This window comes from Bombus bifarius, unplaced genomic scaffold, assembly GCF_011952205.1.
Source record: "Bombus bifarius isolate JDL3187 unplaced genomic scaffold, Bbif_JDL3187 scf7180000008163, whole genome shotgun sequence".
Lineage (NCBI taxonomy): Eukaryota > Metazoa > Arthropoda > Insecta > Hymenoptera > Apidae > Bombus > Bombus bifarius.
In genome coordinates this window covers 184,791-198,978 of record NW_022884485.1, presented here as the reverse complement: position 1 = coordinate 198,978, position 14,188 = coordinate 184,791, and the positions used below count along the sequence as shown (strand labels likewise).

Genomic DNA, 14,188 nt, shown 5'->3' with positions numbered 1-14,188 from the left:
TTTCGCTTTTTACCGGGCTGCCATATTTTTGGCAACTTCTATGCAGCTTCTATTTAGCGTGATTCACAAATGCACGTTTCAGAACGGACGAACATTGCGTTATCGTCGGTTCGATTAGCTGTCGATGCATGGACATAAAATAGAGAAGGCTCTTCCAGAGTCGATAATGGTTATATATATAACTTTTATTACCCAAGAAAATATATGTAAATTCCCTAAGATCGCAGGAAGATAGTAAATATCGTATTCGTTCATATATCTTATTAATTATTCGTGTATCGTTGATATGTGTCGAACAAAGTGCCCGTGTACTTAGAAACGACAGTGTAAGTTAGCCAGAATTTTAACTTATTTTCAAACGTCGAATACACTCGTCTCGAGTATTTACATTCGTGCAAAATATATAGATGCGCATTTATGAATCATAGTGTATATCAGGCAGCCGGTTGAAATCGTGTAGAAAATTCGGCTGGTGAAAATTGTGGAATTATACTGGTTTCGCCGAGTTAAACGTGGAAAAGGTGCGCGTTAATTTCGGTACGGGTCTTTCCTATCGTTAAATAAAAACCGCATTAACGTCGAAAGTGAATTAAAATTGGCGAATCGCGTGGCTGTTACCGGCGCGGCACGATTATTCAATTAGGGCGGGTACTTGTCGTGGCCCGGGCATTTCCTTGTATTTTTCTGACTAAAGCGGAGACCCCGACCAGCTCATTAATTTCCTTCGCCGCGGAGTATTGTACGATTTAACGAATCGCTCGACAACGCTCGCGTTTGTTGACCGCTGCGGATTCGGTCGCATTGCTCGTTTCTCGCTTATGTAATCTGCCGTTTCCGCGGAAATTGGCCACTAACGAAGTGAAACGGCACCGTAATCGCGGCAAGTCTGCGAGACTGCCGCTTGCTAACCCAGTTATCGAGGAATTTACGAACGGATGTAAAAATATCTTCGTTTACTTTGTAACAGCTTTTGATACATGACAATATAAAGATAATATACAATGTTAGAACAATTCAGGTAGTAGCGGCACATAGATTTTTAATTTACATTTAATTATAATTGTAATTGTAATTGCAATTAATTATAATTACATTGAAATATAATTATAATTTGCATTTGTATATATATATATATGTATAAATATAATTTGTATTTAATTGTAATTGCATTTTTATAGAGTTTGATATCGATGTTTGTGAATTGCTTGATATAAAGTGGGTATCTAAACTTTTGATTTAAGGGCAGGAGGGGCGTAACAACGAGAGAAACGAGCGATTTTGATGAATATTTGTTCGAAGCAAGTACTACTAAATTGTAATACTAAATAGAAGTTGAAATGTAATTTTTTAGTTAAATTGTTCCGATTGTTTAGCAACTTTCTAAACTGGCGTGTACGATAATTGAAAAAGTAATTGATCAATCAATTTCGAACGAAACTCATTCACTTTGTTACAAATTGCCGTTCATGGATCAAACCTCAAATTTCTATTCCATTATTTATTTATAATGCCTTTTTGGATGATACACGTTCAATTTACCTGCCGGAAAAGGTACATTTTTTTCGAAGCGTTAGAACTTCAATTGTTCACGGTTTCCTCTCAAAAATAGGTTCAGTCGTAGAATAATCTATCGAACTTGAAGAAAATTCCTTGACTTTTACACTTCGACGACTATGAACGGACGTTGTACTGCACGCCGACCACGTCAAATGACACTTCGTCAAACATAATCACAAGGCTTGCATAATGTGCAATAAACAATAAGAATAAGTGAAATAAACAAATTGCACTTACACTTGGACACTATCTACGTACAGTCCAAAGAGTTCCACATAACCAGCGGTAGTTAATCTAAAAGAAAATCATAAAAATCACTTGCTTTTATCGTTGTCACACGAAAATCCCTCTTCAAGTGTTTAATAAATCAAATGCAATAAGCATGAAAGCTTGAAAATTAAAGAAGGGTAGAATTATAATTAAAAATTCAATTATGCGTATAATAAGTCACGAAACAGATCTGTTTCTTTTCGATGTACATTAGTAAGAAGGTGATATAATTTTTCGAATTTTCTATACGTTCAAGTAGTTAAAAGAAAATTTGCTTTCGCAATCGACTTAGAGAATAATTTACGCCCACTTTAATTAGGCAATATGATCGTACTACGATAAGTCAATGTTTTAAACTACGATTTAATGGTCGAATATATGTATCTTATTTAGCTGTAATCATTGTCAAATAAATCGGGTTCTACGAGCAGATACATCAATAAACATCAGGTATCAATATATTATGTCTTAATTTTCTTCGTCAGCTTGGCGTTATTAAAATACATAATTTTGACGTAAATCGTAGCGGAGATACGTTAAATCGAAGCGGAGATATTGCACTGCAATCAATATTAATGGAGAGTTAAATGATCGAATCGTGATATTCTGTGATAAGCTATAGCGTCGCTGAAAGTTATTTGTCATAACATAATAACGCACTTCGTATCATCGGTTTACCAGAAGCTTGATATATCTTAATTCTTCAGGAATTCTTTGAAAAATTTGTCTCGTCGCGTATATCACGCTGTTATTCAAACTGTTGGAGATGTAGCGCCGTTTCAAAGAAATAAAAAGCAACTGCGGTCGTCTTAACGAGGAACGTGCCACTATGAACAATATTTTCGATATGCTAATAATCTCGAGAACGATATCCAGATATACGTTCGTAAGACTGTGATTCAAACACTCATACAAAATTCATAAGCCATCGTACATATCACTTCGCTTTTTTACTTCTCACGCGGTAAATCCTTGTCGTATCGTATCTTTTGGATTTCAAGCATTCAAGAACCTCCTTACAGCCTTTTTATCTTTTATAATCTCATCTTTTCTTATGCCGATTTGACGAACACGGCGTAACGTCTTAACGTAAGAAACGGAAGAGACACGATAGAAACCGAAGAAAGATAATAGAGACGAACGAAGAGATAGCTTTGTTCCACGATTACGCGTAACTCTTTTTCTATATTCTAATCGGATATGTACAATCCATGTGAAATCGTTGAATAAGCTGAAAACGTTTCGTCGAGTCTGTTAAATACGAGACTGAGTGACGAAATTTTACATTTGCTATGAAAACAGATTTCACGCCATCATCGTGCGTACAATTCGTTGCCTTTGAAGCGTCTGTGTCGCATGTCCTGCGTGGCCAACTAATTACGCAAACAAGCCAATGAACTAAAAGGACAATAAATTAATACTCTTTGTATCTGGTAATTAACATGGAGCCAATTAATTAAAATCGCGAGCGTTGCCGCGAGACAACTTATCGGCAGCCATCTCACGAACATTTCGAGAGAATTCTTTGTGCGAAGAATTTGCATTAAAACGACCATACCTCGTAATTTTCATTTCATTGAACACTAGATTTCACGACGAATGTTAATAAAAGAGAAGCCAGCTCCAATGATCTTGGATTTTTGCATCGTTATTACTAATTACTAACCGCGTGTGCCCGGTGTTGCTCGGGCTTTTGAGAGCCCGAGCTTTTTGACTGATATTTCCACGATAAATTTTCAAGCCATTCAGGAACACTCACACCATCGTACGAGGAAAATTGATTCATCGAATGTTCTCTTAAAATTGTTGAAAATTATTAAGCTACTCCACAGAAATAATTTCTCGGGCGTAAGTTAAGAGGGGGTTGTAGAGGGATGATGAGGAATATTCGTGCGTAATTTAGTGCGGATAAATCGAGCTATATAGAACCTTTTACCTGACACGTATACGTACGTATTTTAACTTATATGTGTATAGAGAGAGAATACAGTCTAATTATGAGATTTTTGCGCGTAAAAGAAGGGTTGATGGAACGTGACGAGACCCGGGCAACTGCTATTATTTCATGTACAGGGCGGTTGGTAACTGGTGGTACAAGCGGAAAGGGGGTGATTCTACGCGAAAAAAAAAGTCGAAAATATAGAATAAAAATTTTTCGTTCGAGGCTTTGTTTTCGAGAAAATCGACTTTGAATTTTCGTTGGGTACGCGTGCACTTTATCGCGTCTCGTTATAACGGATCTCACTGTAGATCGTTGTCTCGATGGAAAAATTAAAAAAAAAATTTTTATTCTATATTTTCGACTTCTTTTTTCCCGTAGAATCACCCCCTTTCCGCTTGTACCACCAGTTACCAACCACCCTGTATAATTACTAATTGCGTCGCTGCATCATACAGTTACGAATTATTCACATAATGATGCAACCAGTGGCGAATCTTGAGAAAATGGAACCCACTGGCCCTGACATATGTTGTCAAGGACACTCTGCTGAACAACCTGCCGAAATCTCTAGCCATCGCTCGTTATTCTTCGATAATTCATTAACAAAATGATTACTACGTGCATCGCATTCCACCTACGCGTAAATATATGCGACTGCGAACACGCACATAGCCCGCACGACAGTCACGTTTATCTGCCAGGTTTTATTTCAAAGAAACGCTGCACGCGTTGCTCGCACGCTCGTAAAAATCTAGTCCAACCCAATACCAATTCTACATACGAGCGTAGGGGGGCCGATTTTCGACGAAAAAACTTTTTTTCTTAAAAATGGCCCGCCCGTTTCACTCACGTGTGGAATTGGTATCGGGTTGAACTAGATTTTTACGAGCGAGTGGTAGCGAACGAGCAACGCGTACGGTGTTTCTTTATGATATGCACAGCATACGTTGTTTTTTACAAATCTTCTTTCGTTAATGATTTTTTAAACGATTACGGACAATGGCTGAAATCTTCTGGGGGTTACTCACTGTCCTTGACAACATATGTCAAGGTCATTGGGTAGTCTACTACTAATATTCGTTTTTTTTCTTTTTTTAAATTCTTCTCCGTTTGAAACTCGATCAAAGTTTGATAACTATACCGATCGACAAAGCAGCAATGAAAAAAGTTAAACAGTCGCTTAACAGTCCTGCATTTCGTTGTATCCACACGTAACGTGCTTTGTTATCTTGTTTTTTTTTTCAGCGTCACTGTGCGATATCGTTTTCAACAGTGACTCGACGAAAACAGGGATAGTCATGTCACCAGGATATCCGAAACCTTATCCACCAAGGACGCACTGTACATACGACTTCCAGGGACGTGGAAAGGAACGAGTCCAAGTGGTGTTCCAGGATTTGAACTTGTATCATTCGCCGGTTGTATCGGACACAGCGAACGAGTAAGTCTCTGTTTACTATCTTACGTTATATCGTTGCCGACATACTCTGTCCACTCAAGATCGTTGCAACATACCTGCACGTTGAAATTCGTTCTTTTATTAGCTTACAACGATACGACGACGAAAATTATCTCGTTATTATCGAGAAATCATCGATGATCGTGGAAATCGAAAAAGGAAGAGAAGCGACGTCGAAGAGAACAAACGTGAATCACGATATTTGTCGTTGCAAACTAAAAAGCATTTTGCTCGTACTTACTTTTGTTTCCGCAAAAGTAACGAAAATATCAAAGTGGGCGATATAGACGGAACGCCCTGTACGCACAGGGTGTTCCAGATTCTAACAGCCAAACGTTGTCGATACACGCTATGGTCGAAATAAGAAAAAGATCGACATGAACGTAAGTCGTTGAAAACTTTATTAAAAAGTTATGGCAGAGATATGAAATACGGAGGGAACGGTAGTAGCAGACTCGCGGTTACTGCGATATAATACAGGAATACAGCAACGATATTTACGTTCACTCTGTTTATGCAAACGTAACTAATTCTTCATCTCGAAATGTTCACGGTTCTTGACAATACAAGATTGACAGCGGCCGAAAATAGAATTTATTATCCCTCGCGAATTTCATTTCTACCTTGTTTCGTTTCAACGAATCTAGCATTTTGAGATGCAGAATTAGTTACGTTTGCATAAACAGAATGAACGCAAATATCGCTTATCCGTTCTTACGCGATATCGCAGTAACCGCGAATCTGCTACTAAGTTCCCTTTGTGTTTCATACTTTTTTTTTTTATAACTTTTTAATTTAAATAAAAGCTTTTTATTTAAAACGAAGCTTTAAAACTACCTATGTCTGTATAACATCTGTCTCTCATTTAGTTCCATGGAATATAACGATAATAATGTTTGGCCGTTAAAAATTTCACGATATTATATATATATATATATGTATAACAAAATAACGCTACCATCCAATATAAACGAATCTGTAAATATCAGTCACGCGAGCAATTGTGTGCTCAAAATATCCTCTGAAACTTATCTCGGAGCTGTCCTTTATAACCCTCAATCGTCATGCACTGTACGTTTGTAGACTTATCTTGGTATACCTGCTCCTGAGCACATAGTACTTATAGCTGCCACTTAGTCATACTAATATCTGTACGTATTCTTGGTAGCTTCGCTTTTCAAACATCGCTCTCATGTGCCACTTGTGCGATATTCATTGGCAGAGATACGTTCCAGGCACGTGTTTGTACTGCAGACAAAATCATGAAAGTCATAAAAATTGTGAAATTCAACGGATACCTGTTATACCGACCTGGATAGGATTTTACGAAATAAAAAGCTTGGACAGCTGACCCATTTGTCAGTTAAAAACCAGAAATGTTATAGAGTATGACTAAACTGACATAGTTTTTCCTCTGGGCAAACATGATCTTTCTTGTTTGTAATTTTATGAAAAATTTATAGTACAAAACTCTACGATTCATAATGTCTCGCTAACGTATTTTATTTTATAGTTATCGTATCTCTGTGATAAAGTGGCAATTTGTATTCGAAGAAATACGATTCTTCGAAAGGAGCAAAATTTGTCCAAAATTATGGGACTCTTCCGATTTTTCTTATTGTTTTGTTATTATTTTTCTTTTCTTTTTTTTTTTATTGCTCTTTCGCGTCTGTTTTGACGCGTTCCTCTTTATATAAAGCGAAGATTTTTACGATTATCCGTCGGATTGAAACGTTAAGTGGGCCACATTTCTACGAGCGATACTCAAATGAGTACGTAGCAGTAAGGAGAAAATCCTCCTTATGATTTTAACGTTCATAAAAAGTTCCAAACTAATGGCCATAATTTTTAGTGAAACAGGCTAGCATAATAAAATAAAATCCAATAACATTAATTGGATTTTTAAAGTAGCCAGCAACACGTTATACTTCTGGCTACTTATAGTCCTTACATATAAACTATCTATTATATTATAAATAAATTATGGAAAACCAGAAGAAGAAATAAAATAAAGCAAGGCCCGCGATAGGATTGAAGACGTGTAAAAAGGTATGGGTGCGTGAATCATTCGTCGAATCAATCAGTCGTGTTAGATTCTTCGTAGTTTTAAAAACATGAAAATATCGAATAAAACACATGCATACGATTCACGTACAGAGCACAAATTGTAAAACAATTTTTTATTGTTTCGCGTTTGAAATCCTAGAATCACTTGTCGAACAAGTAAAAAACGATTATTCGTTTAAATGCGTCTATTACTATGTCGATCTTTTCAACAACCAGCAAAGAGAATTTGCAACCTTACAAAAAGTACTACAAACGTTTGTAAAAACACGGAAGAGCAGAAATTTTGATACGTAATATACATTTAATCATCTAAAACGATGAATTTCACCGCAAAGATGCCGATCGAACAAAATTTCAACCAAACGAAGGCATTTACAAAATTGATCGAAGTACCTTTTGATTTAAAGGCAAACTGAATCGAACCTAATCCAAGCAATATACGAAAGTACACGGTATAATACGTACTGTTTGCAACGACTTAAATCTGAATAGTAAAAAGAGCAGATACGTAAAAGTAAGTACTACGGCCTCTGCTTAGTTTCTCAACGCTGCATTCAACCTCGCGTAAAAAGAGTGTCGCAATAATCCCTCGTTTTAACTCTCTCTCTCTCTCTCTCTCTTTCTCTTTTTGTTCCGTGCAGTTTTTCCAACGCTGAAAAATTGAAGTCAACAATGACAAAAGTCCGCACTCGATTTCTTTATCATGGAACACCATTAGAAGGTCCGTGAAAATACGGCTTTGGCGGTGAACGCGTTAAAGTTAAAACGGCATCACGTCGATAATGACGGAAAAGAACTAACGGGGCCGGATGAGCGGAGCGGTGTTCCAGTGACGTCTTCGGTGTGTAATCAAAAGCCAATGTAGAATTTGGCAACTGCGAATGCAAACGGTGCTTGACATACCTTCAAATACAATTTGCACGAAGTGCATCGAGTGGCGATGGCCGAATTCCGCCATTAGCGTGCCGATTGATCGACGAGTTCGTTTCGTTGTCCGGCGACGAGGATCGGACGTTCCTGGAATTCTGCTTGTCCTTGTGAAAAGCACGGGAACGGACAGTTGTGATCGATTTCACCAACGCACGTGTGTAGCGTCTGTAAAGGGATTGCGTGTATCGTGACAATGCGCCAATATACAACCTTGTCCACGATTTTTCTTTTTTTTTTTTTTCTTTTTTCTTTACCACTTACGCTGATTGGGAAAGAATTAATTGCTGTCTAATCGTCAGTTGGCTAAGACAATTACCAACTCGCGAGGATCGCCGTTTTCTCTTTCTCTCTCTCTCTTTCTGTGTTAATTCATAGAACGACAGATAGAAATTTCAGATTTCAAAACTTTTATAATAATTAGATGTGTTTTGTTAGTAGTTTTGTTAGTAGTTTGTTAGTAATAGTATATATTAGGTTAGATGTCTATTGTTAGTTGTCGGGTGTGTCGTGAAAGAAGTGAACCGAAATGTTCACAAAGCGTCGAAACGAAAGGTACGTTTGAAGCGGAAAAAATCAGGAATATGTCAAAAGATGAGAAGTTCGTGTGGTTTATTAGTGAAATTGTAGTGCGAGCTTTGGAATTTAATTAAAACGAGTTTGACGCTAAACAGGCTACGCGGAGATTGGTTTGAGTTATTATATCGATGTATTCTATCATGTAGCTATAATTATGGAGAGCTCTATTATCTAGAATTTATGTATGTTTGTTTCGCAAAGATAATCATTCCATTAATTTGTTTAACGTACTGTAACCACACCATGGTATAACGTTAACGTTTAAATATTTATTCTATCCGAAATTGGAATTAAAATTACGTAAATCGAATGACATTCCTCAGACAGTTTAAACTATTTATCTTATAATATATTTCCCAATTACATCCCTCGCGTCGTTAATTGATCGACATGGAAGAAGAATATCGTGAATTTCGTCGGAAATTAATAGTCAAAAACGACACTTTCTACCTTTCTAACGAAATTGCTTTATATTAATTAAATTATAGATTTAGATTACCCGTTAAAAATTTACTCGCGCATCTATTCTTTACCAACGAAGCTCGTTTCGCTATTGAACGTTTACTAATCGATTTTCTAACCCTCTGTAAAATGATTACCAACTTGTTTTGTAAGAATTATCAAATACTTCAGTATGTATATAGTAACGTTTAAACCGCGGATACTTATGCAAATTCATATTTTTACGAATATAATTGAAAAGGTAGAGAATTGTTTTGCCTAATAAACATCATAACGAATACCATACCGTGGGTGTTTCATATACATTTGCGCATTATATGCATTTTATGCATTTTTGCATTTTCAGATTTTCTAGAAATGCATGAAAATCCGCAGTCTAATAATGTTGAAAGACACGCTTGTAAATATATTCGTGACGTACAGAATGATTCTCCAGCTAGTTAACTCAAAAGCGGCATCGTCAATCACATGACGGTGATAACGCCATATCCCTACGTGTAATCTGTCATCGAAGACTGCTATTGCCTGTTTCATGGTACAGACGACTGTATGCGTGTAAAATGGTAACGAGAATGCGTGATTTGTGGTGTGATCGGCGACACTACCTTTAAGTTAACTAACAAGAGAGAGAGAGTATCATACTGTAAATTTCAGAAACACGAGATACATGAAAAGTCGTAGTATACGTTGCAAGGTAGTCGTTCCTTGTATCGAAGAAAATTCCGTATAAAATTAATGACCGTGAAAAATAACTTTAAAAGTTTCTTTCAAATTTACTCTATAGAGCGTTATTGTTGCTATCCACAAGATAATAAAATAGCACATAGCGGCCATTATCCCAAACCTCGTTAACTTCGTTAAGCAGGGGGCAGGTCATGCCATAAATTCAACCATTAACTGACCTGTCAGTTTATTAACCACTGTAATAGAATCACGCTGACCAACAGATTTATGTTGCGGCGTCGAATCCGCCAGTCATACGATTGTCTTGCCCGCAATTTTCAAATCCGATCAACTCGTGTAAATATCACCGATCAATTAGCAGTAACGTTATGCACAATGATCGAAATCTCCATAAATCCGCTATACTTTCTCGTAACGTCTTACGATTATTCCCGTTCTAACGACAAGTTCGCGCGTGATACTGTTTTGACAGAAGCAGATTTTACCGAAAGATACGGTGGAAATTGTATGAAAAGTTTCAGCCACTGTTCCTTACCTTCGATATTTGATAAATTTTTGTGTCCATCTACGTTCTCACTGCATTTCTACCAATAACAAACAAAAGAACGCAGCGCAGTTGAGATAGGACGATAGCCATCGAAGGAGGTACAATTGCAGCGAAAAAGGACGCGCGCAACGTCATCTTATTTACCGTATTCTACGATCTGATTTAAGTTCGACGCAAGATTTCCTCGCTCGACATCTTGACCGATCTGCCGAAGATTCACGATCCATTGTGCTCGTGGAATGGAAAAGAGAGCGTTCGCCGTGTGTAGAGCTGTGAAAGGTAAATCGTGAGACGAGCTTCGCAGAGCTTCGCAAGCAAGCGAACGAGAAACGCCGATCGGGAAGGAGATACTCAACCGGAGGATGGTATTCGGGGAATCTGCCTACAACAATGCTTTCCTGACAACAGCAATTGCGATCGGTCATCCCCTCGTTCATTTTCCACGTGCCTGGCCTTAAACGCAGTTTAATTGCCGCTGGCACGTTTCATCGTGCGGTCACTCGAGTAATGTTTCTCTGGCTATGTAATTGTTCCCGGTTGCATTTCAGGAAAATCGAGATAATCGCGTGTAACAACATCGTTCGTGGCAACGAACCGATACGACCCGACGTTGGCAAAGAACGAGAACAACTTCAACGAAATAAATCGAATCGATCGTACCGCTGGCAAAAAAGAATCGCCGAGTTCTTCTCTTTCATTACTCTCTTTCTGTCTGCTTGTCTGTCTGTCTGTCTGTCTCTCTCTCTCTCTCTCTCTCTCTCTATCTCTCTCTATCTTTTTCTCTGCTTCCCTCTGTCTCTCTCTCTCTCTTTTTGTTACGATCTTAATTGCTTTAATATCAACTTGGTTGATATAGTTACGAGATAGTTAATAATCGTGGCAGCTGTTGCAAACTCGTTAATGCATTGTACATTACAGGCCCCTTTGACAGACGCCATAACTTGCGATATAATATGGAAAATTATATCACAACTTGAGTCGGATATTCTCTAAAGCGATTTTCAATTGAAATATAAGATTACTAAACCGCGGATTTTTATGTCTTTATAGGAAATTTGAACGAGCAACGTTGCACAGGATGCATAGCGTTGCATACCGTCGCATTGCACGGAATACGAATCGAGCGACGTGTTTACGCTCTTTAACTATATTTCCTCCGTATTTTCGTCCATCGTAGAACCATTCGATAAATACAATTCTAGTTACACGACTCTCTCTCTAGTAAATTAACGAGTCACAGAACTGAATAATTTTTCAAAGAAACGTTCCTGCTTGTGTACGTGTCGCGTTCGATGTTAACCATGTTGCGACGAAGAAGAAATAATAATTTTATGGGCGAAATTAGCAAAACAAGAGGAAGGTTCGTGGTTATTTAATTTGAGTATTCGTGACTCATCTTTAATTCTGTAATTCATTATCCTAGTTGGCGTTGAGGATAGCGTGATAATAATTCACTTCGTTTATATCACTGTATGAATTATTTATAAGCTTGCTCTCATTATTACGTACACTTTGCTTCACCTACTAAAGAAGACGAATTATTCCAATTATTATTATCAATCTTCAGGTATAAGACGGCTGGAAAAATTCTGTCGATATCGACGCGATTCTTTCGAGTCTATTTTCTATGGTGGCGGAAATATCAACTTTGTGCGGAGCCGTTTCTCTGACGCGAATTACGCGTAAACGATGCAGCACTGCGACGTGTAACGGATAATGCTGTTCTCTACGCAAGCACGTTGGAATGAAATTTTTGATAATTAAGTTATCATTTTTTTTAAATATATGACGCATATACTTTAACTTTAATAATTTACATTTAATAATTAATAATACAATTGAGTGTGATATATTTTAAAGCCCGGTACGACACATAGACCCACGTCACAATTTTCACGCTCATAGCTCGATAGTGTTTTTCAAATTGCTCTTCGTTTTCTATTTTGAAGCGACATTTTCAGCTTGAAGATCCTACAAAATTATAAGGATACGAATCGGCATGTTAAAAGGAGCATCTAATATCGGTATATTTATTTTAAGGGAAAGCAGCAATTGTTATCTGACACTGTCGTATCAAAAACAAACTATGTTGTTAACACTGTTATAGAACGTTGCAAGGATGAGAAAAATGTGAAGCGAGACGAACGAAAAAGATCGTTTAATTCAAAGGGTGAGCGAATGAGTAGTAGAGTGAGCCACTATAGTGGCGCTTCGTAACGTAAGATGACATCCGCGAAAGCCACTATAGTGGTGCAACGTATCTAAAAGGTTAATTTGGCGGAAAATAACAATGAAATACAATGAAACCTCGCTAACTCGAGCCTCCGTAACTCGAAAACTTTTATAAGACTAGAATTTTGTTCGTTCTTCTCGGTTTCAAAGCGAAAATCTCTAGAAGTTGTAATAAAACTTACTTTAACTCGAATTATTTGCCACGTGTCCAGATACATTATTTTATCTTTGTAACTCGAGCTTCGAATAGCCACTGCAAGTCGAACTTTACCCCCATAACTCCAACTTCTATCGCCGCTTCCTCTGCGACTCCAAATGTACCTATAGCTAGGCTATATGTCACAAGATGCGAGAAACCAATTATTCGATGTCGCCTTCTCTCTTCCACCTGTTAGGATTGTCTCGGATAACGGATAAGAAGACAAATATAAAACGACACAGGTTGTCGTTAACGTTAAAGTTAATCGTTTTTCGTCGGTCGAACGCGTAATTCCTATGGTCCCCCGCGTCTTTAACTTTTGCATTTATTTGCGTTGCATGAAACGAGTTCGAAGGGAAAGCTTAAAATATACTAAAAGTTCCCGAGAAGGGGAATATAATTGTGGCTTCGTACAAAGCTTCTCTGTGTCGAATTTTCATTTGTTAAACCTCTTTTACTCGGAAGTCTAAACTTCGGTAAATCGAAGATTTTAGCTGGCTCCTGCTCGCTGCAAGTTGGAATCGCCGACTGTAGCAGAAAATAAATTACGCAGCTGGAAATATTAAAAGAGACAAAGAAAGGCAGCGTGTCTAAGGAATAGCGAAAAGAGGGCCAGGTTAATCGAAATCTGTCGGTGAACGTGACAAATCTTCAAAGTCGATTTTCTCGGACAACAAAAATTTCTACAAATTATCTACGTCACTCTTTCGAACTACATTTATGAAACGAGTAATTACTTTTCCAATCGTATCTTCCACCCGATTTCGGTAGAAAAATTAAACGTTATTTCCTTTAACGAGTTTTTAATTCAAATAATAAGAATTCCCCGATATTTCGATGGAATATTTTATTTTAGGAAATGAAAAATATCACGGTTATAATATTTATTGCTCGGCGCTCAACGAATTCATATAAAATAGATTGTGTCTTCAAAGCCAATAAAACATGGGACAGCTGGAGGTAAAAAATCCGAAAAGCAGTAATTTTATCTGGCAAAGGTAAAACGAAAATATAGAATAACCTTTTTTCCCCCGTATGAAGCTTCGTTTCTGAACAAATTGCTGATACAAATGGAGAGAATATGCGCAGTTATACGTGCGTGATTTTACTTATAGCTTGGTTTAATAAATATCAATGAAAACTAATACGTACTCATTCGTACGTACTACAATTCCAGCTTGTTATACCGAATAATGAAAAATGACCAATAAAACAAAAGCATAATTTTACTCGAAAATTGTTATTTATTGCTGGAAAAATTGT

The 14,188-nt window shown here is 37.4% G+C and overlaps 1 protein-coding gene across 1 annotated transcript in view; it reads left to right on the top strand.

The window, feature by feature from the left end:
- LOC117208899 (suppressor of lurcher protein 1) overlaps positions 1-14,188 on the top strand; it is a 526,325-nt gene that overhangs the window by 449,954 nt on the left and 62,183 nt on the right. The window contains exon 9 of the mRNA XM_033450406.1: positions 5,015-5,210. Within this exon, the coding sequence (XP_033306297.1) occupies positions 5,015-5,210 (196 nt within the window). The remainder of the gene's footprint in view (positions 1-5,014; positions 5,211-14,188) is intronic.